Here is a 27,809-nt window from a genome sequence, read left to right as displayed (position 1 = left end):
CATCTCCTCCAAACCCCTGCCAGAGCAGGTCCACCCAGAGCAGGTCCCACAGGAACGTGTCCAGGTGGGTTTGAATGTCTCCAGAGACTCCACCACCTCCCTGGGCAGCCTGTTCAGCTTGAGGAACAAAGGGCAGAGCAGGACTCTGGCTGCTGTCCTGTTAAATCCTAGGCTTTAGGCTCAACAAGCAGAGCTCAGGGCACTGAAGAATGAGACGCAGCCTTTTGCTAATAAGAAGTGTCTGCCCAGTTCAGAGGTAACACCAGTAAGCTCTAGGGACTGTGTAAACCAGCTGAGATCTTCTAGAAATAGAGCAGCAGGCCAAGACCCCCGTAGGGCTAATCCTACCCATCTGTAAAGATCACTGACTTCCCAGGGAGGTGGTGGAGTCTCCTTCTCTGGAGACATTCAAACCCCCCCTGGACATGTTCCTGTGGGACCTGCTCTGGGTGGACTCTGGGGGTTGGACTAGATGATCTCCAGAGGTCCCTTCCAACCCCATGGCATTCTGTGATCAGTGCGTTTCCCTGTTGTAGTTATTCCCCCTGGCTCTGCTTGTTCTCCTGGGGCTGCTTACCAGCCTGTGCAGTCCAGTATCTGTCACACAGGTTTCTTTTAAATGTTAGTGGGCTTTTAACTAATACTACTACTCCTTATTAGCTGTGTAGATGATATAGATGATGGACGCTGACAAATGCAGAACCTTTACCAACAGGACTTCCCTGTGGAGTTCATAGATGTTGATTGCAGAGCTCCTAAATCCTGCCCTGCTTGCACACCAGGCGTATATATACATGGGCTTAGTGCTTGTGCTGGTCAGGGTGGGAGCTGCCTGCTGCCAGCCCTTCTCTTCTCTGCCTGTTACCAGGTACAGAAGATCCAGAATAGCACAAAAAAGGAAGGAGCCTAGAGGTGTGTGCTTGCATGTTTCAAAACTTCTCGAGGTAAATGGATTATCTCTAGTGCTGACCTTTATAGCCACCTGCTGACATATTCCTTTAGGGCCAAGACCTGCATCTTGCTGTTGGAAGGATTCTCTCCTTGAGATTTAGGACTGCACTAATATTCCTAGTTAAGCTCATAATTTACTCTGTCATCTTTGTTTCCTCTTTTCTTTGCTCTTTGTAAATCTTTGCATTAGATTATTACAGAAGGAACAACGCGAACACTGAAAAGGGCTTTTGTCAGCTAATGAACAACAGCTAGTGGAGAGATGGCATGTTGCTGCCTTTGTCAGCTAACGAGCAGCAGATGGTGCAGATTCAGAGCATGGCACATCATCCCTGCTAAGTGCCTGGCATGACAGCAGCCAGAATTAGAGACGTACCAAATACCCAGAAGTCTAGATTTGCCTTCCATGGCTCTTCTGCGAGCTGTTTCTGTCATGCCAAGTTTGTGCCTTCGGTTGTGAGCAAATGGTGGCAGACAGTGAAGCCAGTGACTACCTGCAGGGATCCCAGGGCTGAAGAGTGTAGGCTGTAGGCTAGGAAAAATTCCTACCAAGGATAGCCTTGGGGCAGCGTGTTCTCCTGTTAGGAACTTGTGTCTCTCACGTGTTTCTGTTTCCAGCTGCCACTGTTGCTCGTTCAGCACAAACATAAAGGTGAAGCAGGACTTTGAGTCAGTGCTAAAGGCTGGGTGGTGTCTGAGCAATAGGGCATCGTTTGTGCTTGTAAGCATGTGCTGGCAACACCTCTGCACCGGCTGGTGAGAGCTGGCCTCTGTAGGGACAGCTGGAACTGCACCAATAAAAAGCTCACTGCATCTCCAGACCTTGCTCCAGTTGTCCTTCAGACAGTCTTCATGAGCAGGTCTTCTCCCTGGGGGGAGAATGTCTTCATTAAATGAAGTCCTGAGTGAAAATGGTCAATTTTAACTAACATTCCCCAGGCAGGTGTTGAAGCCACCTGCTAAGGAGGCTTCTGCTAAAGGCCAGAGAGCTTCGTCTCATGGCTGAGACACCTGTGCTCGCAGGGGACCCCTTGCAGTCAGAAGGGAAGGGTTTGTCATGTCTGCAGCCCTGGTGTGATGAGCCAAGCTCTTCTGGAGTCCCACGCCAGCTGGCTAAATTTGGGCAATCTGAGAAACCGATTTAACCTGGGTGCCTGGCAGATCTGGTAAGAGCCGTTCTGTTTCTGTATCAAAAAATTGAAGCCCTTGGGACCCGTGCTGAAGCCAGGGTCCTGGTGACAAATATTTGAGGATCTCCTCGATCTGGTAGGCTGCTCACTGTAGTGTGAAATGAAGGCCTGAGAAAACTTACATTTTTTTATGTTAGTTCCTTAAAGGGTTTTGGGGGGCTTTTATTAATGTGTGGTGGGAGTGTTTTTATGGTATGTATGGTTCCGTTGCTGTTTTTGCGAGCATTTTTAACTGTCTTTGGCAGGTTAGTAGAATAATATTTGAGATAATGCTGTAATTACTTGTTCATTGCTGTTATGTTGGCATATTAATCCTTGATTTCATCTTCTATTATGTGTCTCTTAACCGTGTTCTTGGTTTCACCCTGTAGAGTTTGAACTATGTGTTTATACATAATAAAAATGCCCTACTTTTTCACATTCCCTTCTGTGTCTATCTTTTCTATGTTAGTGTCCTGGTTCAACCCCAGTGGGCAGCCAGGACCACGGCGCTGCTCGCTCACTGCCCCCAGCTGGGACTAAAAGTGAGAAAAAAAAACTTGTGGGCTGAGATAAAGACATTTTAATAGGTAGAGCAAATGCCATGCACACAAGCAAAGCAAATCAAGGAATTCATCCTCTGCTTCCCTTGGGCAGGGGGTGTCCGGCTGTCCCCAGGAAAGCCGGGCTCCCTCAGGCGTAATGGTTACTGGGGAAGACAAACCTTAGAATCATGGAATCATGGAATGGTTTGGGTTGGAAGGAACCTCAAAGATCATCCAGTGCCACCCCCTGCCCTGGGCAGGGACACCTCCCACCAGACCAGGTTGCTCCAAGCCCCCTCCAACCTGGCCTTGAACCCCTCCAGGGATGGAGCAGCCACAGCTTCTCTGGGCAACCTGGGCCAGGCTCTCACCACCCTCACAGCAAAGAATTTCTTCCCCAGATCTCATCTCAATCTCCCCTCTTTCAGTGTAAAACCATTCCCCATCATCCTGTTGCTCCACTCCCTGATCACAAATCCCTCCCCAGCTTTCCTGGAGCCCTGGAAGCCCTTTCCTGGAAGGCTGCTCCAAGGTCTCCCCGGAGTCTTCTCCTCTCCAGGCTGAACAACCCCAGCTCTCTCAGCCTGTCTTCACAGGAGAGGTGCTCCAGTCCTCGGAGCATCTTCATGGCCCTGAAAGTCTCCCCCTTCCTTCTTCTTCCCCTGTCTTTATACACTGGCCACGACACCCCATGGCGTGGGACATCCCATGGGGAATTGGGGTCAGCTGTCCCAGCTGTGTCCCCTCCCAGCCCATCGCTGGGGTGGAGTGAGGAGCAGAAAGGGCCTCGAGAGCTCAGAGACAGCCAGGAACAGCAGTGCCCTGTCACACTCTTCCCATCCCAAGCCACAGCACTGCTCCAGCTGCCAGCAAGAAACTCACCCCCATCCTGGCCAAAACTGCAACAGTTGGGTATATTTTCAGTTCCATGTGATCAATCTAAATGCACACAGCATTTTGTATAAATGCTTTACAGTCTCAGAAGACTTCATAAATCTTCCGGTGTTATCAGGAGGTGGAGGGGGGATGGGAGATGTGGCACAACTAAGCTTCTGTCATTCAGAGTGTTTGTATCTGCACACCTGCTCTTACTCTTCGTTGACCCTGCACTGGTGGGGAATTAGACTGGATTAGCAATATACTGTAATTTGAAAATACAGCCCATGATAGTAATTTTTAAGTTTCCCCAAGGTTTCCTGTTACCTTATTGTTCTCCCCGTTTAAAACCTCCCTCCCAGACAAGTGTCTGCTGCTCCCTCTGGTGTTGTTTGCTCTACACGTTCAGGAGTGGAGAGTCTGCAGAAAGCCTTCCTAAAAAACAGTTACACACAGTCCTGTGTGAGAGTCTGTTCACAAGAATGCGAAGTGAAACCCACACCCTGCAATTAGCAGCCTGGCTTTCCTAGATTACAGGAAAAATATTTTCCTGTGCTCCAGGAAAAGACTTTTTTTTTCCACAACCGTTCAGTTGGGAAACTGAAATTCTCCCAGAACAAAGGCAGGTCCGTTGGGTTTTCATCTTCAGACTGGTGCTCCAGATGCATTTTGACTGACTTAATTACGTCCTGTTTCTACAAAAGAGATAGTTTTTGAAGAACTGGAGGTATTAAAAGCTTCACAGCATCGGAGGGGTGGAAATTATTTAAAGCAGAAAAAAGCCCATTGAAACCAGCATCATGGCAGAGGAAGTTGCTCTGTCGTTGGAGAAGCACCTACACTGCCCGGTGCAGCGTGAGGAGGAGGAGGGAGTGGGGATCCAATGGGGGCTGCACCAGCTTCAAATCCATGTCAAGCACCTGGAAGCCTCAGATGAGGATTGTCAGACTGCCTGGTTCTGCCACCATTGGTGTGGAGCAGCTTTCAGAATAAGACCTCTAGATGTGTCGCTGTTAAAAAAAATATATTAAAAATTTTCATGGATTTTACCCTTGATCAGCAGCGTGCTTTGAGTCTGCTCTGCAGGAAGATCACACGCTGGAATTATATTAAAGCACATTATGTACCCATGCTCTTCCCTTTGTAAGTCCCAAAATGAAAATGAAGGCACAGTCAAAATTTACTAATTAATGGTCATTACTGTCAACCCAGATCATTCTGCTGACAGTCTGAACGTAGATGTTTGTCCTCGCCTTTCTTTATGCTTTGCTGGGAGAGCGGTCAGATTCGTGACTTCCACACCGCTAAGAATAAGTAACCAGATCTAGGAGCCACTGAAAGAGAGAGAAAAGATCTCATAGAGAGGATGAGTTCTGCAATCTCTAGGAGCTATTTAATGACTGCTCATTGTGACAGGGCAGTCGTTACAGCTGACGATATTCTGCTTGGGTTCAGCCACTCAGTGCTCAGTCTAACGAATGGCTTTCACAGAATCACAGAATGACATGGGGTTGGAAGGGACCTCTGGAGATCATCTCCTCCAAACCCCTGCCAGAGCAGGTCCACCCAGAGCAGGTCCCACAGGAACGTGTCCAGGTGGGTTTGAATGTCTCCAGAGACTCCACCACCTCCCTGGGCAGCCTGTTCAGCTCGAGGAACAAAGAGCAGAGCAGGACTCTGGCTGCTATCCTGTTAAATCCTAGGCTTTAGGCTCAACAAGCAGAGCTCAGGGCACTGAAGAATGAGACGCAGCCTTTTGCTAATAAGAAGTGTCTGCCCAGTTCAGAGGTAACACCAGTAAGCTCTAGGGACTGTGTAAACCAGCTGAGATCTTCTAGAAATAGAGCAGCAGGCCAAGACCCCCGTAGGGCTAATCCTACCCATCTGTAAAGATCACTGACTTCACTTCTTGCCTGTGAGGGTGGCAGAGCCCTGGAAGAGACAGCCTAGAGAGGTGATGGAGACATTCCTTTGGACTTCTCTGGAGACATTCAAACCCTCCTGGACACATTCCTGTGGGACCTGCTCTGGGTGGACCTGCTCTGGTAGGGGGTTGGACTGGATGATCTCCAGAGGTCCCTTCCAACCCCATGTGATTCTATGATTTTGAACTGTTTAATATATCGGTGGCCCCAAAAAATGATTCTTAAAGCATGAGTTAAAGCCTGGTGTTAACTAAGGCTGATGCTAAAGAAGATCAGGGTCAGGGTGGTATTTTCAAGAGGCTCATTGGGGTTCCTGGGGTTAAGATCCAACATGGCAAACCTGCAGCAATTTTTTGGACAGTCCCATCGTGTGTTAAGGTGAACTCGTCTCATGTGCTGCCGCCAGCCAGGGGCACTTCTAGCCTTGAGAAGTTTCCAGTGCTGAGTTCTAAGAAGTTTGGATTGTCTCTTGCCAGCTGAACAGCTTATAGCTGTGTGAGCTGAATAGCTGTGAAGTGTGTGTTGTGTCAACTCACCACATTTTGGAAAAGATAAGCAAGTAAGTAATGGATACTTGCAAGTAAACTATTTAGCAGCCTGTCACTTGGGAAAAAAAAAAAAAAGAACTCTATCAAAATCACTGTGTCACATTTGAGGATTTTTATCTTAGGATTCTAGCACCATTCAAAAGCATTAGAGCAGAGCTTGTGCTCTTGAGTTCTTCGTGTCTCTATCTGCTGTGTTGGGAAGTGTGGAGTGGCAGTGAGGTGGCTGGTGGTGCTTTCCAGAGGCTTGGGTGGCCGTGGCCTTTGGTCACTGTCTGTGTGCAGTTCTGGAGATGGTGACAAGGCTCTGGAGATGGTGACAAGCCTCTGCTGCAGCTGGGTGCATCCAAAGACACGGAATGGTGGATAGATGTAACTGAGCAAGCCTTAAATACGTGATTTCCTATGCTCTCCGACCCCCCGTGAGCGTGAAGGAGGATGACACAGGCACAAGGAACAAGACAAAGGCAGAGATAAATACAAAAGCAGTGAGTTAAAATAACTATATAATTACAGCAACTGGAATACTTTAAAACTCTGCATTCCTATTAAAATCTATGTGAAATGGTGGACATGTGGGGCTTGTGGGCTTTTTTGAGAGTATGATCTGGGAATTTAACTCTCCCTATAAACAGGACTAACAGTCTGCCTTTGTGGTGCCCTGCCTTACGCTGCATCTACTGCCTGTTAAATGTCTGGGGAGAAAGCACGAGTCTCTAAAGAAACCTGTAAGTAGGTAATTTTTATTTTTTTTTTTTAATTGACTACTTATCATAGGAGAAAATCTAACAGTATGGCCAGAACTAAAGAAGAGGGAAGCCATTCTACCAGAGCTGGCACCCTGGAAGGGTCATGGCAATGAAAAGCTGCAATCAAAGAGTCCAAGTGGATTTGGTGTATTTGTGTTAATGGTGTGCTAGGATTCCAGGCTCCCAGCTGTTGTGCAAACAACAGTCTTACAAAACTGTACAAAACCTATCTTTAGTGGTCCCATTCTTACCTACAATCCAGTAATAATTTGTGTAAAAGGCTAGTGAAATTGACACCTTTTTTCTTTTTCCATATATATAATATATTATAATAATAATATAATATATCATATATATGTATGACTATCATATGTATTCCTCTAGGAGAGTAAGCTGTATGTATTGTAGTAGTTGTACATATACCCAGGGAGGCTTCTACACACAACGTAGGATCACTGAGTGCTTTCAAATCTCCTGCTTTTCTCACTGCTTCCCGGCTGACCCGCAGGTAGGTGACAGACATCAGAATTCTTAAGCAAAGCTGAATATTAAACATAGCGTGAAAGCAGCATCTGCATTAATTGGGAAGATGCTGTAAGCCAGCTGCTGATCTTTTTGTCACTTACCCAGATGGCTCTCCAACTTGGAACAGCAAACTGGAATTAACTCTTGTTTTCACTCATGATTAGGCAACCAAATACTTGGTAGTTATGCTAAGTTTTATAATGATGTGACCGCGGTGAATGTTTCATTTGAAGCTCAATTACAGAAATTTACACATGAGTAAGGGCAAGGGCAATAGCTACTTATATTTGACAGCTTTTTGTGCAGGGAAATCAAGAGAGTTTGTGTTGCTAATTATTTAATCCTTTTGGTGGACCCGTCTAGATGGGAGTCGGTGAATAGCCTGTGGAATCGAGATGGGTTTAACAGTGGGATGGGATCTGGGTTTAACAGTGGGATGGGATCGGGGCAGAACTTGGCGGAGTCCGTGCCTTCTGTTGCTGCAAATCTTAGCAACTTTGAAGTTCTGCTTAATTTGTAGGGTGCAACAGCTAATTTGGAATTTGTCCTTTTGTATGATATGAGTCAGGTTGAGTAGCAACTTCTAAAATGCTCCTTTTAGGGAGAAATCACTTCAGTGAGTGTCTGAAAAACAAGCTTTCTGCCTGTGCTCTCTTCTGACACCTCATCTGCTTTGTGGTGATTTTGAAGGACTGAAACGTAGAATTCTGGACCAGGAAAGATTACGCTGAGGCTGTACTGCCTGCCAAGAAGTAAAGACCACTGAGCCATGGTAGTCTGAGTCTGCAGTGCTTTCTCTTTTTCTCCTGTTCAAAGGAATCACAGAATCACAGAATCTTCATGGTTGGAAGGGACCTTTGAGATCATCGAATCCAGCCATACACACACACACACAAAACCCCCCCAAAAAACCCAACCAAACAATCCCGGGCACTAGAGCATGCCCTGAAGAGCCACGTCTACACGTTTCTTAAATCCCCCCAGGGATGGTGACTCCACCACCTCCCTGGGCAGGCTGTTCCAGTGCCTGACCACCCTCTCAGCAAAGTCATCCTTCCCAAGATCTCATCTAAACCTCCCCTGCCCCAACTTCAGACCATTTCCTCTGCTCCTGGCATTGTTCCCTTGGGAGAAGAGATCCATCTCTTACAAATCCTACTCTTCTTTGTAAACTGAAGTCAAAACCTGTTTTTCCAAGAGCAGGCACGAGTTGAAAAGAGGGGTGCTCTAACTCCTGCGTGTGGAGCCGTTGCGGAGGTGCTGTGCCTCGCCGGGCGTGCGCCTCTGCTCCTGGCATTGTTCCCTTGGGAGAAGAGATCCATCTCTTACAAATCCTACTCTTCTTTGTAAACTGAAGTCAAAACCTGTTTTTCCAAGAGCAGGCACGAGTTGAAAAGAGGGCTGCTCTAACTCCTGCGTGTGGAGCCTTTGTGGAGGTGCTGTGCCTCGCCGGGCGTGCAGCAGGAGAGGCTGGATGGACGGAGCTGCCTGACGTGGTGGTGCCATCTCTCAGCATCAATTAACAACAGCCGAGCGGTGTCAGTTCGTTATCCGAGCCCGGAAGGTGCCGGTGGCTGCGCAGTGATGCAGCAGCTGCACGGCCCAGTTCTGTGTGGAGAGATGCTCTTGTCACGTGCAAGTAATCAAGTTTTGATTAGCTGAATTAGCAAGCCTTTTGACACAGTCTCCCACAGCATCCTCATTTGTAAGCTTAGGAAGTGTGGATTAGAGGAATGGACAGTGAGATGGATTGAAAGAAAGAGCTCAGAGGTTCTTGATTAGGGGCACAGAGTCCAGTTGGAGGTCTGTAACAAGTGGTGGTCATTACTGGATCCAGTCCTCTTCAATATATTCATCAATGACCTGGATGAAGGGATGGAATGTCCCCTCAGGAAGTTTGCTGATGACACAACACTGGGAGGGGTGGTTGACACACCAGAGGCTGTGCCACCATCCAGCGAGACCTGGACAGGCTGGAGAGCTGGGCAGAGAGGAACCTGATGAACTTCAACAAAGGCAAGTGTAGGGTGCTGCACCTGGGGAGGAATAACCCCCTGCACCAGGACAGGTTGGGGGTGACCTGCTGGAGAGCAGCTCTGTGCAAAAAGACCCGGGAGTCCTGGTGGACAACAGGATCCATGACCATGAGCCAGCAATGGGCCCTTGTGGGCAAGAAGACCAATGGCATCCTGGGGGGCATCAGGAAGAGTGTGACCAGCAGGTGGAGGGAGGTCATCCTGCCCCTCTGCTCTGCCCTGGGGAGGCCCCATCTGGAGCACTGGGACCAGTTCTGGGCTCCCCAGTTCCAGAAGGACAGGGAACTGCTGGAGAGGGAACAGCAGAGGGTACAAAGATGATGAGGGGCCTGGAGCATCTCCCTTACAAGGAGAGGCTGAGGGACTTGGGTCTTTTTAGTCTGGAGAAGAGAAGGCTGAGGGGGGATCTGATCAATGCCTATAAATACTCAAAGGGTGGGTGTCAGGAGGATGGGGCTGGTCTTTTTTCAGTGGTGCCCAGTGACAGGAATGAGGGAATGGGCACAAACTTGAACATGGGAAGTTCCATCTCAACATGAGGAGGAACTTCTTTGCTGTGAGGGTGGCAGAGCCCTGGCAGAGGCTGCCCAGGGAGGTGGTGGAGTCTCCTTCTCTGGAGACATTCAAACCCCCCTGGACACGTTCCTGTGGGACCTGCTCTGGGTGGACCTGCTCTGGCAGGAGGTTGGAGTAGATGATCTCCAGATCAATTTTCTTGCATTCTGGCTGCTGTCTCAAGGGGAGGAGGAGACAGGAAAAGCTGTGGGGAGAAAATGTTGAATTTAACAGCTGTCTAAGTAATACTTCCATTAAATCATTGCTCTGGATGGGTTCTCCCTCTCATCCCTTATCAGGATGCTTTGGACAGAAGAAAGAGTGCATTGTCCAGATACTCAACTGTGTTCCTGGTCATTCCTGCACCTTTTTCCTCCAGAATTGGTCAGACGTTAAATGTTGTGTGTGGTTTTGCTGCGGTAGCTCAGGGGAATGCACCAGAGCTGGTGGTGCAGAGTGGTTTGGACCTCCTTGCCCTGGAAGCCAGGACAGCTGGGGTTGCTGTGACATGTGTATGTACCTGAAAGGGGCTCCAGCAGCGTTGGTCACAGCTTGTGGGCACAGGAAAGGGTAGGCATGGGCTCTTCAGAGGGCCAGGGGCTCGGGTTTTGACCATTTTTAGTCTAAGGTCTGCCTGGAAGTGTAGTGCTGTAAGAGTTAGAGATGGCCTACATTAGAAATTTTAGAAGTATATAATTTTGAAGCCTTAATTTGGCAGGATTTTCAGAGATGGAGAAGAGCACCTCTGAATGTGATTTGCCAGAAGGATGATAGCCTCCCTGTTCTGACCCCAAATGACCTGATTGAAGAAGTGGGATTCAGTCGATGTTAACAGGGGCAAAACCACATTTGCTTTCCCCTTTTCTTATTTCTTCTCCCTCTCCTCTCCTTGGAGCTGTTGTGGCTCAAAGTGCATCTCTAAAAAAGGAGGCTGTGCAGAGGCAGTCGTTTGGTCTCTGGAATGTGACTGCATGGCATGGTTTAGAAAAGATGTTAGGTTTTAGAAGAAGAAAAAGAATCAAAGAAATAATAGAATCATACAATCATCTAGGTTGGAAGGGACCTTTAAGATCATCTAGTCCAACCATCAACCTAACTCTGATAAACTAACAAAAGAAAACCGTACAAACCCCTCATCCCATCACTAACCCATGTCTCTAAGCACTATGTCAACCCATCTTTTAAACACCTCCAGGGATGGTGCCTCAGCCCCTTCCCTGGGCAGCCATAACCCTTCATAACCCTTTCCATAGAAACATTTTTCCTAATATCCAACCTGAACCTCCCCTGGTGCAACTTGAGGCTGTTTCCTCTTGTCCCATGGCCTGTTCCTTGGGAGAAGAGACCGACCCCCCCCTGGCTACACCCTCCTTTCAGGGAGGAGGAGAGAGTGAGAAGGTCTCCCCTCAGCCTCCTCTTCTCCAGGCTGAACACCCCCAGCTCCCTCAGCCTCTCCTCACAAGACTTGTGCTCCAGACCCCTCACCAGCTCCATTGCCCTTCTCTGGACCCGCTCCAGCCCCTCAATGTCTTTTTTGTGGTGAGGGGCCCAAAACTGGACACATCCCTCGAGGTGGGGCCTCACCAGTGCCCAGTACAGGGGGATGGTCACCTCTCGGGTCCTACTCACCACACTGTTCCTGATCCAGGCCAGGATGCTGTTGGCCTTCTTGGCCACCTGGGCACACTGCTGGCTCCTGTTCAGCCGGCTGTCCACCAACACCCCCAGGGCCTTTTCTGCTGGGCAGCTCCAGCCACTGTGCCCCAAGTCTGTAGCATCCATGGGGTTGGGGTGACCCAAGGGGAGGACCCAGCACTTGGCCTTGTTGAACCTCATCCCATTGGCCTCAGCCCATCCATCCAGCCTGTCCAGATCCCTCTGCAAAGCCTTCCTACCCTCCAGCAGATCAACACTCCCACCCAACGTGGTGTCAACTGGGAAATTACTAAGGGTGCACTTGATCCTCTCGTCCAGATCATTGATGAAGATGTTAAAGAGAACTGGCCCCAACACCAAGCCCTGTGGGTCACCACTCGTGACCGGCCGCCAACTGGATTTAACTCCATTCCATTCTCCAGTGTAACAGGTGAAGCATTGGGCACCTCTTCCCCTGCAGGTGTCCCTGCCCCAGGTTCTTTGCAGCAGCATGGCCAGCGTGATGTCCCTCAGATGCTCACACGGACTGTTGGCTTGGGTGACGGTCTGGGAATCTGCTGCCGAGGTGGTTGTTTTGCTGCTTTTGTTTAAAGACTTGGGGGTACACTACAGCTTCAAACGTTTTGGTTACTGAATTATTTAGCTGAGATCAATATGCCTCAAAACTCTGAAGGCAGAAGCTGCCGTTTGAAGTTGTGTGAAGGATTGCTGGGGCTCGGGTGTCTCAGCTGAGGGTTTTTCATTGCCGCTGGAGTTAAGCACGGCAGCTACTTCATGGTAATTTATCACCTGTTTTTCTACAAAGTAATGGTTCACTTTTTTTTTTTTTTTTTTCCCAAGTGGACCTTGGCTACTTTTCAGAAAAAAAGTGGTAGTTGAATATGTGAAATTCAGTAATACATCCTATTTTACACTTCATAATCCTGACCGAAAACTACTGGCATCATAAAGACAAACATGTTAGAGAGGAACTGCAGGAATTTGGGTTTGGAGGACACTAAATCAAGCGAGGGTTACTGTGGCTGTGGCTCAGAGCAGTTTATATGCGCCCTGCTGAGTGAGGGAAGAAGGTTTTGCTGCAGCTGCACTGAGTTTTTAACCCTTGAAGAGAGGATTCCTTCCAAATCAGTGCTGAGCCTGTTTGTCCCTGTTGCATATACTTTCCGTTAGTCTGTGCTCCGGTTGTCCCTGGCCTTGTCCTGGCTCTATAATCCCGTGCAGGTTGGTGGGTTCATGTGCCCTATGGCTAGTGGAAAGGCTGCCGACTGCTGTGGTCTCCAGATGTGTCACACCCCAAAACCTGGGAGGTGTAAACACATCTTGTAGATAAACAGCTTCTCCGAAACAGAATTTTCTTGCTCTCTGGCTGCTGTCTCAAGGGGAGGAGGAGACAGGAAAAGCTCTGGGGAGAAAATGTTGAATTTAACAGCTAAATAATACTTCTGTTAAGTCATTGCTCTGAACAGTTTCTCCCTCTCATCCCTTATCAGGATGCTTTGGACAGAAGAAAGAGTGCATTGTCCAGATACTTAAGTCTATTCCTGGTCATTCCAGCACCTTTTTCCTCCAGAATTGGTCAGACGTTAAATGTTGTGTGTGGTTTTACTGCGGTAGCCCAGGATGATGCACCAGATGTGGTTTGGACCTCCTTGCCCTGGGGCCATAGATTTGGTGTAGGAGTAGGAAACATTTAGGAAGGTAGGAAACGTGCCCAGGTGGCCAAGAAAGCCAGTGGCATCCTGGCTTGTACTAGAAATAGTGAGACCAGCAGAAGTCGGGAGGTGATTGTCCCCCTGGACTCAGCACCAGGGAGGCCGCACCTTGAGTGTTGTGTCCAGTTTTGGGCACCTCAACACAATAGAGATCTGGAGGTGCTGGAGTGGGTGCAGAGGAGGGCAATGAAGCTGGGGAAGGGCCTGGAGAATAAATCTTATGAAGAGCCATTGAAGGAGCTGGGACTGTTTAGTTTGAGGAAGAGGAGGCTGAGGGGAGACCTCATCACTCTCTACAGCTACTTGAGGGGACACTGTAGAGAGGTTGGTGCTGGTCTCTTCTCACAGGTAATTAGTGACAGAACGAGAGGGAATGGCTTCAAGCTGCAACAGGGTAGGTCTAGACTGGCCATTAGGGAACAATTCTTCACAGAAAGAGTGGTCAGAGACTGGAATAGGCTGCCCAGGGAGGGGGTTGAGTCCCCATCCCTGGATGTGTTTAAGAGTCATTTAGATGTGGTGTTGGGGGATGTGGTGTAGGGAGACCTTTGTAGAGTGGGGTTGATGGTTGGACTCGATGCTCCCAAGGGTCTTTTCCAACCTGAATGATTCTATGATTCTATGATTTACTCAAAAGGCCTGCATGTTACGGAGCTGGCTTCTTCTCTGGTGTTGTCCCACCAAGGGTCTGTGCAGGGTATCACCAAGTGTCCACGTTGCACAGTGCACGTCTCCCTGCAGCCACCAGCACCCTCTGGCTTTCTGAAGAGTTCCCTGTCCGGGGATGTCATCCATTGTGTCACGTGTGAATTTAAAAAAGCAAAGGGGAGAAAAAAAAAATCTAACCACACATCTCATTAAATTAGTTGTTAACTTTGGGAGTTGCTTTGTTCTGGGCTGGTGATACCACAGGACTTAACTGGTGCTTGCCTTGAGCATCATGGGGAAAGCACCTGGATCGCTTTTGCTGAGGGCAGTGTTCTCTTCTCACCATGCAGAGCTGCTGTGCAATGAAGTAAAAAATGTGAAGTACTTGAGATTATAACGAGAGTCTGTAATCATTTCTTAAACACATTTTGATGCTACTGTTAGTGTTTAGGGTTCTATGAATAGCTGTGCTGGTGCTTTGAAATAGATGGCAGTTTCTGTCATGAAGAGCTGAATAATGGATGGCAGAGAGAAGTACAGCAGGAGATGCAGTTCATATAACTCATGTTCCTTTGGCACCCAATTTCATGTAAATTGTACTGAATAAAGGCAGTGTTAATTGTAGCATTTTCTTCTCCGAGTTTGATTTTTGCAAGCTGAACAATACTTTAATGGTCTCTTCTGCTTCTTATTCTCTAAAAGACACTAACTTGCTTGATATCTATGTATTCCTTCTTTATTCCTCCTTTCCTTCTCTAGATGTTTCCTTACTCTTTGTACAGCTGTCTTTGTCCAAGTTTGCCTCCAGATCCCAAATTCTCTGAACCGGCTGCCGCATTCGTTATCTCTGTCTGCCTTGGGCTCTTCACTGTTTGGCTTCTCTGAGCAAGCAAGAGGAGCCTGTTGGTGTACAAAATCTAGAATTTTGCTGCTATTTAGTGTTTGTGGACTTGGCATGACAGGCTGGGGGGTGTGTGTGTGGGAGCTATGACTAGTCCAGCTAGACCTTTGCTCTGAGGGTTGTTGGCTGCCACCCGAGGACCTGCCTAGATGTCTTCTGCCTCCTGGACTTATGCCTGGGGCAGTGACATTGGAAGCAGACTTCCATGAAAAGAGGAGACAGTCACTCTTGTTTTCTGTGAAGTATGTCCCTCTGTTTTAATATTTTTCCTGCAGTGCTTCTGAGTTGGTCACATCCGTGTGGGTCTTTAAGGGACAGTGAGGGGTACCTGCTTGCCAAATTTACAAGCTTGTGCTCCACAGCACCGAGCAATTTAAATTTATTTTGAGAGGTCATGGGACTTGTTTTAAGATTGAATGCTGTAATCATTCTGGACATGGTACAAATTGGAAAAAATTCAGCCCAAGCAAGTGAAATCTCACCAAAAAAACCCCTTAAAGCAGTTGAAAGCAGGACATGGGGAGCTTGGGATGCAGGTAACATCAGTGCCACCGGTGCTGCCCAGGGTGCCCAAACCTCTACTGCTACCAAAGTATCTCTAACCTTTGGAAATTGTTTCCCTCATCTTTGCCCTCTTCTGTCTGTCTCTTCTACCAGCGAAAGCCAAGTCCAAATGTGGTGCCACGTTCTTCCCCTGCGCCAGTGGGATCCACTGCATCATCGGCCGCTTCCGCTGCAACGGCTTCGAGGACTGTCCCGATGGCAGCGACGAGGAAAACTGCAGTAAGTTTTTCTTTCAACTAATTAGTGCTACTTAGAAAGGAAGCATTCGTTAGCCTTTAATATCTGGGTCAAATATTCTCCCTGTGATTTACAACCCAGATGATCCTCGGGCTCTTCACTTTGTAAATGGCAGTGGTTTGTTGTTTTTTTTAAGGTCCACTCAGTCTTGTTCTGTGTACAATGCCTGTATGATGCTTCAGGCCCCTTTGTGACTTTGAAATGAGATTTAAGCTGCATGTTTGCTTTGGGAAGGTTCTCTGTACTCAAATGTAACTCAAATTGGGCAAATATTAAATATGACTTAAAATGGTTTAATTTTTATTTTCCTCTTTCTCGTCACTGAAGAATATGACTGACTTGTTCATCATCGCATTCAGGTTTCTCTGTTTATACCTGTTCTCAAGCAACAGAAAAGCAAATAAAGGGTTATTTAGTGAAACAGGTTCTGGCAAGGAGGAGGATATTCTGGAGGTCAGACGTGCGCTGCTTGAGGTGGGCTGAGCCCCCCGCCTGTGGCTGCGTAGATCCCTCTGTGTCCGTGGGGCTGGCAGGGATGTATCACACAGAAAGGAAAGGTTACCTTCGATCCGCAGCTCTGTTGCCATTATCAGGAGCTGGTGAAAGCATCGGTCTGTGGGCGGAAGCTTGCAGCAAACACTTGCTCATTCTCTTGTTGGAGCACGCTGAATCTTTCCTTTTAATGACATTTAAAGGTCAGGAGGAGGACAACAGACACCAGCTTTGAAAGATAACAAAAGGGGCGATCTTTACAGTGATCTATCACTGTCTGCTTCTTGGAGAACTTGCCTTTCTTGTTTGTGTGCTTTCCCTCACAGCATGAACACTGTCTTGAGGTGCCATCTGTTGTTGGCCTAGAGACTCTGGCTCTGGGACTGGCAGGGAGACAGCACCTCTGCAGAGCAAGGGAAGCTAGAGGAGGATCGAAGGCTAACAAAATGGCTGTGGGTTATGCTTTAAGAAGTGGGCAAGAAAAAAGGCTTGACAAAAGTGCTTTGAATATTCTTGAGGTTGAAGAGTGACAAGTGGCCCATCTCAGCTGAAGATGCACCCGCTCACGGGGCTGGTTATGAATGACAGAATTTCCCATGAGCTCATAGGGTGTAGCTCCAGTGGGACCTTACAGCTGATGATAACACGCTGCTGATCTCCCCATTTCACAGAATCACAGAATGCTATGGGGTTGGAAGGGACCTCTGGAGATCATCTAGTCCAACACCTTCCCACATCAGGTCCTCCCAGAGCAGCTCCCACAGGAACGTGTCCAGGTGGGTTTGAATGTCTCCAGAGAAGGAGACTCCACCATCTCCCTGGGCAGCCTCTGCCAGGGCTCTGCCACCCTCAAAGTGAAGAAGTTCCTCCTCATGTTTAGGGGGAACTTCTTATATTCAAGTTTGTGCCCATTTCCTCTTTTCCTGTCACTGGGCACCACTGAAAAAAACTGGCCCCATCCTCTTGACACCCACCCTTTAAGTATTTATAAGCATTGATCAGAATTTTCTCCATACCACATCATGGAATTGTCAGAGTTGGAAGGGACCTCTAGAGTCCATCCAGTCCAACCCCCCTGCCAAAGCAGGGTTGCCCAGAGCACATCACTCAGGAGCATCCAGGCGGGGCTTGAAGATCTCCAGAGAAGGGGACTCCACACCCTCCCTGGGCAGCCTGTCCCAGGGCTCTGCCACCCTCACCCCAAAGAAGTTCTTCCTCAGATTGGAGTGGAACTTCCCATGGTCCAGCCCGTTGCCCCTCGTCCTGTCACTGGGAACCACTGGAAAGAGTCCGGCTCCATCCTCCTTCCACCCACCCTTTAGATCCTTGTCAGCATTAATAAGGTCTCCCCTCAGCCTTCTCTTCTCCAGGCCAAAGAGCCCCAGCTCTCTCAGCCTTTCCTCATCAGGGAGATGCTCCAATCCCTCCATCATCTTCATTGCCCTTCGCTGGACTCTCTCCAGCAGTTCCCTGCACACTTCAGCACACACTCAGTATTTTCCAGCATATCCAAGTGTCTGGTCACTGCTTTGCTTATGGAGAGGAACAACACTGTAGGGCCTAAAGTGACCTGGAAAATGAATGTGCTCTGCAAGTGTGCAGCAGTTTTGGACAAAAGGAGATTTACCATGTTTGTGATAAACGTGCTTCTGGGGAGCTGGGTGAGCTGGGAGTGTTTGTTCTATATACTGCAGGTTATACGTATGGCAGATTTTAAAAGTTTCATGGTGTTTTTTTTTATAGGCTCTTTAAAGGCAGCTCTTACTTTAAAGAATAAAAAATAGGAAGTCAGTTAGTATTTGGGAACTGTAATCCCCTTTGTTACTGTGGCAGAGAAGCACTTTGAAGCAGACAAGGCATCTAAACAGCTTTTTTTAAGGTTTTCAGCTGGAAGGGTGCATTCCGTTTCAGTCACCTCATTACCGAAAACTGGCGGGAGTTCAGAGAAGGGTGCCAAAAATGATTAAGGGACAGAGAGATTGATTCATGAGGAGATATTAAAAACTGCTAAATTATGCATATCTCAGCTCACCAATGGCTGTGTTGGAAGATAAGGCTGTGTATGACGGGTGCAAACACTGTTCAAGGAGGGATCATATAGTTAGGTATGCTGGGCTAGAGCTAGGGGTAGAGGGGATGAAATTAGAAAAGGGAAAACTAAGATGTCTATCAAGGAAACCTCCTTGACAGTAAGATGCATTGAAGCTGGGATGTGAAATCCTAGGAGAAGTGAGGAAAACTGCACTGCGTGGAGCTTTAAATGAAACTAGACACGGCATCTTCCAGAGGAGCTCCTGCTGGGTTGGGCGAGGGTGAGGGGACTGCTCCAAATCACTGCTTCAATACTGTTCTGCTTTTGCTCTGAGGGCAGCTCTGGGCCTCATGTGAAAGGATTTTCTGGGTACTGCTGTAGCATGCATGTTACCCTTAGGGAGGAGTTGGAATTCAAACACGGAGAAGTTGAGAAATGTCAACGTTGCCAGTGCATCAATTCAAAATAGTGAGGAGAATGGGGAAAGTGGGAAAAGAAGCAGAAGTAAACAAACCACTGCCAGGCGGTTCTCAGCCAGGGTTGTGGGCTTATGATACGAAAATTCAGCTGAAGTGAGTTTGTTCGTGGTGGGAAGCAGTATTTATGGTAGGCAGTGCTACCCTCCGTGTGTCCTCAGCGTGAGCGGGCGCTGAGCACCCGGCAGGGATGAGACAGGGCTCCCAGGGAAGGGAACAGAAGGCTCAGCACAACTGTGGGTGAGCTGAATCCCTGCTAATTGTCATGAATCTTGCATGAACTAGAAATTTCAGCTCTCTCTGTTTGGAGAGACAGGGTTGGTTTGATTGCCGAGTTACTCCCCTGTATTCCGTGGACTGACCAGCTGTTGAGTTGTGGCCTCTCGTAGCTGATATTGCTTCACGGCTGCTTCACTGCCTGGGTAAGAGAATTTCTAATGGAAGATCTCACTTTCTCTTTTCGCAGCAGCAAATCCCTTGCTTTGCTCTACTGCCCGATTCCACTGTAAAAATGGTCTTTGCATTGACAAAAGCTTTGTGTGCGACAGTCAAAATAACTGTCAAGACAACAGCGATGAAGAAAGCTGCGAAAGCCCTCAAGGTAGGCACGGGGGTTTCATTCTATTCTGCGATATTATATCAACTCCAATTAACACGGACCAGGCTCCGTAGAAAATACAATTCTGCTGGCTTGCTCTGTGTTGGCTCGAGCTGTCGTTTCCTAATTCTGCATATAACGAGAGTGAGACGCGCAGGGAGTGTGTGCCTGTGTGCATCCCTGTCCTTCCCTGGTGTCTCTTTCAGACTGGTGGAAATGCATCTCTGCAGGAAGTGCTTTCAGTCTGTGACCCAGCGCTCGCTAGAGCTGCTGGGAATCCATTTCGTGACTTCTGTGGGAGATGGATTGGACCCAGAGGGATCAATAACAAAACATCGGTTTGAAGTAGTTCAGTGGTCTGTCTGCTTATCAGATGAGTAAATCTGTGTAGATTTAAAGTTTCAGATGTTCATTGCTCAGTTTCTTTCTGAGAAGCGTGTTTCATTGCAGGACAAGCCTACAGTGAAAGAATTTATTCCTACCTTTCCTTGTTTCTGTCTGTAGAGGAAAGGATGAGGAAAATTTTGTTTGAAAGTTGTTGTGTATTGAATCTTGTGAGAATCTCTTTACACAGTCTCTAATTTTTTCTTTTCTTTTCAACTTAGAACTCTACATCTAGAGCTCCTCAGTTTTGTTTTCTGTAACTTAATACCATGGTATTTATAAAACACAAAGTATTTATGAATGACTTGAGGTTAATAAATTATGTGTATTGAGCATCAGCTGCTAAATATTTTCATGTCTGAGTCATTACCGAAAGATCAGAGCAAGCAAAAATAAGATGGTGGATATTTGCAGGGGAGATGTGATGTGCCTGGGCCTGTATAAAGCAGGACACGTGAAGAGAAATAAAGCAGGGAATGAAGGAAGAAGAAATTAGGGAAACTGAAGGAGAATGACTTTAATATCTAGCTGCACTGTCATTTATTCCTTTGTGGAAGAGAAAATAATTCTGAGTTTAACTTGATGATAAATATTGTTGAACACCTTACAGGGAAGAGGGAAAATATGCAACAGAAATGCCAAGAAACGGGGTTTATAGCAATGGTATGTGACAATCTCTTCTGTGCCATTCCTCTTCCCCTTGGCTCCATACACAAGGGCTGATGGGGTCACCCTGGTGCTGGGGGACGGGGCTGGGAGGGATGGGGGGGGTATTGCTGTATTCCTGCTGCCCCCTGCCCAGGGCTGGGGGGTTTTTTACTGCAGGCCTAAGGCAGCCTCATAAGATAAATGCGGGTGGTAAGGTTTCTTGTTGGCTTTCTTTTTTTGTTTCTGCTGGGCTTTTTTCTTCTTCTGAAGCTTAAAGCAGCAGCGCTCTTTTCCAAGGTTGGGATGATTGCTTCCTCTGCAGATTAATTGCCTGGATTGCCTCCAGGTTGTTTGTTGTCATGACAATCTGCTGTTGGAAGTGACTGTCAGGCTCAGGAGAAGAAAAGAGCTGTATTTCATGAAGCCGTTACTTCTGTCTTTGTCTTTGGTCCTTCTGAAAAAGTCAAATTGGTAAGAGAGTTAAGGGAAGCAATTCTGTCTGATTCTGTGCATGAAAGAGCCGCAAAGGAGGAGGAAGGAACTCTCTCTCCTTTGGACCAGAGCAGCAATGGTTCGCCTGCTTTTTTGTTGAAAAAGGAGTCCAAATACAGGGTTGGGGATGGGGATCTGCAGAGTGAAATGCTGGTTATGGGCAGTGTGTGTGACTGCCTTTGGGCAGCGCAGAGCCTCAGCTTCCCATCGGAATGCGAGGCACAATTCCCACTGGAGTTTGCAGCCGTGGGTCTGGCTGTCCTGCCTTCCAAACACCAACTGCTTTGCATTAGCTGAGAATTAGAGGCTACTGTGGCCAGTCTTTCATTTCTCACAATTCTTTCTCTAGCAGATCTAATTACTGTAATTACAGTGAGGTTTGTGTTAGCATAGTACCCAAGCATCCTGCTCGTTAACTGGAACTCAAGTGCTCTGGGTACTTAGGGACAGAGCAAAGCAAATCTGTAGGGTATTAGAAAATCAAGATAGAGGGTTTTCTTCCCACTAGCTATTTTATCATGTCGCATGCAGTAGCTTTAGTTCAGGGTAATTGAGTGGTCTGTCATACAAGATTGCACTTGTGTGCTATTTTTCCATCTAAAAATGTGTTAATTTAGAAATCACTAAGCTGCTGAGCCGCTGTGTGATGGTGTCATTATTGCCATTTAACAGATGGGGAAGAGGGGGCACAGATCAGCTGAAGGAGATGCTCCCCGAGTGACACCCCGGATGGCAGGAGCAGGGCTTCATCCCTGCTTGTCTGCTTCAGGGGGACGTCCTGAGACTTAATCAATGTTTGCAAACTGTTTTGAGATACTATAATAACATGTGGAATAGAAGTGTGAATTATTAATTGGTACTTTGCTCTCCTTCTGCTCTTGGGTATACTGACAAGCTTTTTAAATTAACACCTCTTCCTACTCCTCCATGAACTTCAAAGGCCTCCTTTGCCCTGCTGTCTCTCCTGCAGAGCTCCAGGAGCGCACGGGGTTGATTTGTGTCAGATACTCTTCCATGCGTAAAGAGCCTTTCAATCAAGAAGGGTCACTCTGCAGGCGAGGAGGAGAGGAATGTGACCCCCTGCTGGAAAACATATTGACCCAGCTTTGACGTGGAACTCTTCAAAATGTGCCACCCTGGAGGAATAAGAGTTTGCCAGCGTGCTGCAATCTGAGATGACTCTGAAGCCATGGGTTTATAAAGATTAATTTTAGTCACAAGTAGGGGCGGAGTCATTGGAGGGGAGGAAGACAGAGGCCCCGGGGTTTAGTTGTGAAAATGGGAAGGTCAAATTTTTGAGAACACATTCCCACCCAGCTTTCTCCTTAGCACTTGTAACCGAGCACTGCACGTTTTACAAAGGTTTGTGCATCCTGGGGAAAGTGTCAGTTTAAAAACTTAAACTGTGACGATTTAGCAGCAAATCAAATACTTCTGCTCTAATCCCCGACGGTAATTATTTGTAGCTCTTGTAGCTGCCATGGTAAACTTCAGAGCTGTGCCTTTAGTCTCACCCCAGCCATACTATGGTCATCTCTGGGTTCCAGCATTGCAGTGGTGGCACGGCCGGAATTCCTGTGTCTGGAATGTGCTGTGTCCATCACCGTGTGTGCCCGAGCCGGGGTTGGATGGAGGATGCCATTGCTGGGGTCACCCACCCCAGTTCCCTGCGGGAAGTGCTCTTGCTGGGCGTTATTCCAGTTTGAACAACACTTGCAGCAACTGGAGATTTCTGCTCCTGTTCCTTAATGAGTCTTAATCCGGGAAAGTTCCTCTCTCCCATACGCTTTTTTCCCCTTATTCCTTTAAGATCTCTCCCCGTGCCTGGAATTAGCTGAGGGTGCTAATTGTTCACAGCAGCTCCTGGGGCTGTACTCGCTGCGGGGGTTCCCTGCTCTGCCACAGCCATCCCTCCACTCAATGGGAAGGGGATTCCTCCTTAGTGATATTTTTCAACAGCCATGTACACTTGTTCAGCTCTAGGACTGTATTTAATTTATTTGCTTAATTGCTTTTTATTTAAATGTGTCTTCACAGTGCTTCCTCCTTCAGTTTCTCCTCCATTTTGCACTTTTAGTCTAGAAAGCTTTAATGCCAACAGAAGCATACTGGCTATTTTAATTCTAACTCCTTCTCCTTTCACAGCCCTTCCTTTCTTTGCTCCTGAGTTTGCTAAATACCTTTATTAGCTGTAACCCCGTTGCCTGGGAAAGGGTTTTTTATTGCTGGGAGCCTGCATTCACTGGGACTGGTGGCGCGGAGAGGCTCCTGGCTGCAGTCACCTCCCTGCAGCCCAGGCAGTAAACACCACCATTGTGGGCAACTTATAAACCAAATGTTTTGAGAGTGTCCTGAAGTTGATTCCTGCCCTGTGTTTCTGCAGTGTATTTGGTGATGTCTGCAGTTGCACATGAGGATACCTCCTTTTTTTTTTTAATTTTTTGGCATATTTTTGCATTGAATTTGTGTTAGGATTTTGATACACACCACCATTCTAAAATAGATGTAGAAGCACACACAATTGTCAGAAATCTCTCTTCTATCCTCTATTGCACATATAAATTGTATACAAATTGACAGCATATTAAAAAAATGAAAAATCTGACCCCATGTCAAATAAGTGGAAAACACTTTCAAAGGTTGACTTATTAAAATTAATTTTTAAGTGAGAATATATATTCTGTAATGAAACTTTCTGTGGATTTAGGTGTAGGTGAGAGGAAGCTGGAGGGGAATTGGCTGTGATGGCAAACACTATGGCCCGCTGCTGGTGTTTGCACGATTGAGTTGCAATGCAAAGCAGTTTCAGCACTGACAGCCAAGTGGAGCAGACGTCCTCTAAATTTCAATGAAATACCACAAAACCTAATTTCTGCAACAGAAACAGCTCCCGGAACATCCCACTCCGTGTGGAGCTTGCACTTTGCTTTGCATGCGGCAAATTGAAATGCTGAAATTCCCAGATGCTGTGATATCACTTAGACATCCCAAAACTCTGTAGTCTGATCCTGGCTGCATACATTTCCTTTTATTGAGTCTCCGTGACTCATTATTGACTCAGTCTTTAAACTGAAGCTCAACTTCCAATTATTGTGCATCAGCTTAGCCCAGATTCAGCCCACAGCAGGAATTTAATATTCAGAGGCAGACTAAATAGAAGTAGAAACTTAAGGAAGGATACAAATAAAATGTCACTGAGTGTTTTATTAAATGAAGGCTTTGCCTGAGCATATTTAGCTCTCTAATGTCCCTGTTTTGTAACACTTGCTAGATGGAAATGTTTTTGTCAGCTGTGAATTCCTTCTATCTTCTGTTCCTCTATTCCCTGATTAAGTCCAGGATTCCTCTTCTTTGTCTTTTTCTCTGTTTATTTGAAAGGGTTCTTGTCAAGAAAAAGAATCATTCCATCTGCACAGAGACTTAAAAGGTCAGGTGAGCTACAGCAGGCAGGTACTTGTTGGCGATCGGTCACTAGTGGTGTCCCCCAGGGCTCGGTTCTGGGGCCTGTCTTGTTTAATATCTTTATTGATGATCTGGATGAGGGGGTTGAGCTCACCTTCAGTAAGTTTGCAGATGACACCAAACTAGGTGGGAGTGTTGATCAGGAGAAGTGTGGCCAGCAGGTCTCGGGAGGTGATTCTGCCCCTCTACTCTGCACTCGTGAGACCCCACCTGGAGCTCTGTGTCCAGCTCTGGAGTCCTCAACACAGGAAGGACATGGACCGGCTGGAACAGGTGCAGCGGAGGGCCATGGAGATGATCAGAGGGATGGAGCTTCTCTCCTATGAAGACAGGCTGAGGGAGCTGGGATTGTTCAGCCTGGAGAAGAGAAGGCTCCGGGGAGACCTTATAGCGGCCTTTCAATACCTGAAGGGTGCCTATAGAAGAGCTGGAGAAGGACTCTTTGCCAGGAACTGTAGTGATAGGACAAGGGGAAACGGTTTTAAATTGGAAGAAAAAAGGATCAGATTAGATCTCAGGAAGAAATTTTTCACTATGAGGGTGGTGAGACACTGGAACAGGTTACCCAGAGAAGCTGTGGCTGCCCCATCCCTGGAAGTGTTCAAGACCAGGCTGGATGGGGCTTTAAGCAACCTGGTCTGGTGGGAGGTGTCCCTGCCCAGGGCAGGGGGGTTGGAACTCGATGATCTTTGAGGTCCCTTCCAACCCAAACCATTCTATGATTCTATGATCTGCTTGAAGGTAGAAAGGCTCTAGAGAGGGACCTGGACCAGTTGGATCGATGAGCCAAGGCCAATGGGATGAGGTTCAACAAGGCCAAGTGCCAGGTCCTGCATTTCGGTCACACCAACCCCAGGCAACGCTACAGGCTGGGGGCAGAGTGGCTGGAGCTGCCCAGCAGAAAAGGACCTGGGGATGTTGGTGGACAAGGTACAGCCTGCTCCTGTGATGGAAGTCCCGCTCTTACAGGGGTGCCTTATTATGCTCTGGCTGTAATCCCCCATGGTTTGTTGGGGTTTTTTTGGTCGCCGGGCTGAAATTGCAGTTCTCGAGCTAGTTACAAAACCAGTTGGGGCAGGAGGCAGTAACCATCCATCAGCTCCTCTCCTTTCAGCCCGTGGTGGATGAGGGAAGCTGGGAATTGAGACTGCAGATGGAATGGATTTTCCCCACCTGAGCAGAGATGAAATATGAGCTCTTAAACAATTGCATCCGGATACTTCTACCTTTGCTTTGTGGCCTTTACGCCTAATTAACAGTTCCAGAAAAAGGTTGATGCTGTGAATATCCAGTTTCTTTGCTTGTGCTTCAAAACTTCGAAAACAGGTGATGAAATGTCACGCTAGAGGAAGGCAAGTTTAAAATAAAGGACATTCTTTTTCCCTGTTGTTTTTGAAGCTAGGTAAATTCTCTCTTGAACTCTCATTAGTAAAAAAACAATTCCTTTCAAATACATTTTCCACAAGTTTGTAACAGCAGGGAAGTGTTTGACATGTACCGTGTGGATTGGGTGGTCAGGCCATGTCCTTGCTGCTGAATTGCATTACCTTCTCATGGAGGTCAGCGTTGTCTCATCGTGCAGAAGGCTCCTCTTCCTGGACCGTAGGTGCCAGCCCCTGGTCTTTCTGCTGTCAATGGGGGCAATCAAAATCTAAGGCACAGATGATAATCTTTGACTTGCTGCAAAACAAAATCAATTCCAGGTAAGGCGACCAAGTGCTTTTTCCACAGTTATTGTAGAAAAGGATTATAGCATTTGTATTTAAAATGAAACTGTAATTTTTTTTTTTAGTGCAATTTCATACCAGGGCAACCTGGTTTTTGTTGGATGATGGTATTTGTCACAGCCAACGCGTGTCAGAGAGGAGCCCCAGCACAGGTTTCCTGGGTGAAGTACTGAAGAGAAGCTCTTAGGAGCAGGGTGGGAGTTAGCTGGGCTGTCCTTCTCCTTCCAGTCCTAGCCCTCCTTCACAGACCAGCCTGGGGTTCTGCTTCCAAGTCCCGCTGGGGGCTGCCCCACATGGCCCTCCCAGACCTGGCCCATCAGCCCCGCAGTTGCAGTCAAATTCCAAACCTCCTCCTTTAGCCTGATTACTAATATCAGTCTTAGCTACGTGGTAGTGCTTCAGCCTAAATCTGGCCGTGATCTGGCCTGCATTAGCTGGGGCAGCAAAAGCTCTGAGGTTGGTTTATGCTTCAGTGCCTTCACAAATCATGGTCTGGCACTGGTGTGCCTCTAACCCCTGGTTAGAAAGGGTTTCCCGGGGTGAACCATTGAAGGAGCTCACTATGTCCAACAGTTTGCGCGGTGACATGGGCAGAGAGCATGAGAGTTTTCCTTCCTTGCTCCTTAGGCATTGGGCTGATCTTTTTGTGCCCAGACCCGTGTGGGTGGGAGAAGCAGCCCCCAGCAGCCTGTATGTCAGACTTTGGGGGGAGTTTATTTGTTCCCAGGTGTCCCTTCATGATCTCTGCTCTCTGCTCTGGCACCTGCAGCACTGCCTCCCCTCTTTTTTTTTTTTTTTTTTTTCCCCCCCCCCCCCCGCCCCACAGCTACCAGCAGTAAAGTAGGAAGATGTGGCTCCTAAAATGTCGAGCTCCAGCTCTGTCCCCAGCTGAAACCAGTTTTGCACATGGTTAGAACGTGTATCTTTTCACAACTTCAGTTATATCTGGGAATAATTGGTGACGTGAGCTCCGTCAAAGCTTGTGTGTGTGTGTTCTTACTCAAGAGTAAAGCCACAAGCAAAGCCAACGTGGCCAGGTGTAAAAGTGTCTCTATTCAGATGTTATAGAAGTTTAATATACAATTAATTCTGTCATGGATCTAAAGCAGCATGTTTCCAGTGTAGACAGTCCCCTGGAGCGGGGCTACCAAGGTCTGTTGAAAAGTTTTCCTGACATCTGCTCAACAAGAACAAATGCGGGTCAGCCAGATGTCCCTGGGGCTGGAAGCTGTGCTGGTGCAGGGCACTGGGCTCAGAGGAAGGGGAGCAGCTAGAGAGGCAGAATTTCCCTTGGAAATGCAGGCGAGCCCATGTGTGCAGGACCTCGATGGGCCCGAGCGGTTTCTGTCTGCTCTTTGGAGAAATCGTTGCTTGGAGTAATTATGTTTTTTCTATAAGTGCTTTTACCGTTCTGGCATAACTACAATTTTACTCTGCCTTACAGAAAATATGATTTTATGTCATCTTATAGGAGAAATAAGGGTATGGAAAGCTGAATGGGAGGGATATTAACATCAAAGTGCGTGTACCAGGCATCCCTGTCTTCATGCCCACCCCTTCCAAACGCTGGTCCCAGCCAGGGCAGTGGGAGCACTAACTTTCTGCAGCTGAAGCAAATGGCATTTGTCTCCTCACTGCAGGTCACACCTGGGTTGCTGTATGGGTGTGCTGCATTCACTCTGCAGCATAAATTGCTTTTCAGGGTGATTTTTAAAACCCGAGCAGGCTGCCAGTCAGGGTTCCAGAGAAAGGTGTTTCGTACTGCCTGATCTAAAACTAGCAAATGAAACTGGATAAACAAATGGATTATCGCAAAAAAGGAAGTTTCTTGCCAGGCTTTCGGTTTAGCTGAGATGCATCCTCAGCCAGGCATTTCGGTACCTGTACATCTGTGAAGGATGAGG

General features: G+C 47.5%; 1 protein-coding gene across 2 annotated transcripts in view; it reads left to right on the top strand.

The window, feature by feature from the left end:
* Nucleotides 1–27,809, top strand: part of LDLRAD3 (low density lipoprotein receptor class A domain containing 3) — an 87,805-nt gene that overhangs the window by 9,662 nt on the left and 50,334 nt on the right. For both annotated transcript variants that reach the window (XM_014937184.1, XM_014937183.1), the window contains exons 2-3: nucleotides 15,451–15,576; nucleotides 19,061–19,195. In XM_014937184.1, the coding sequence (XP_014792670.1) occupies nucleotides 15,451–15,576; nucleotides 19,061–19,195 (261 nt within the window). The remainder of the gene's footprint in view (nucleotides 1–15,450; nucleotides 15,577–19,060; nucleotides 19,196–27,809) is intronic.

The sequence above is a fragment of the Calidris pugnax genome, unplaced genomic scaffold (genome assembly GCF_001431845.1).
Source record: "Calidris pugnax isolate Ruff unplaced genomic scaffold, ASM143184v1 scaffold3, whole genome shotgun sequence".
NCBI lineage: Eukaryota > Metazoa > Chordata > Aves > Charadriiformes > Scolopacidae > Calidris > Calidris pugnax.
This window is presented reverse-complemented; position numbering and strand designations above follow the sequence as displayed.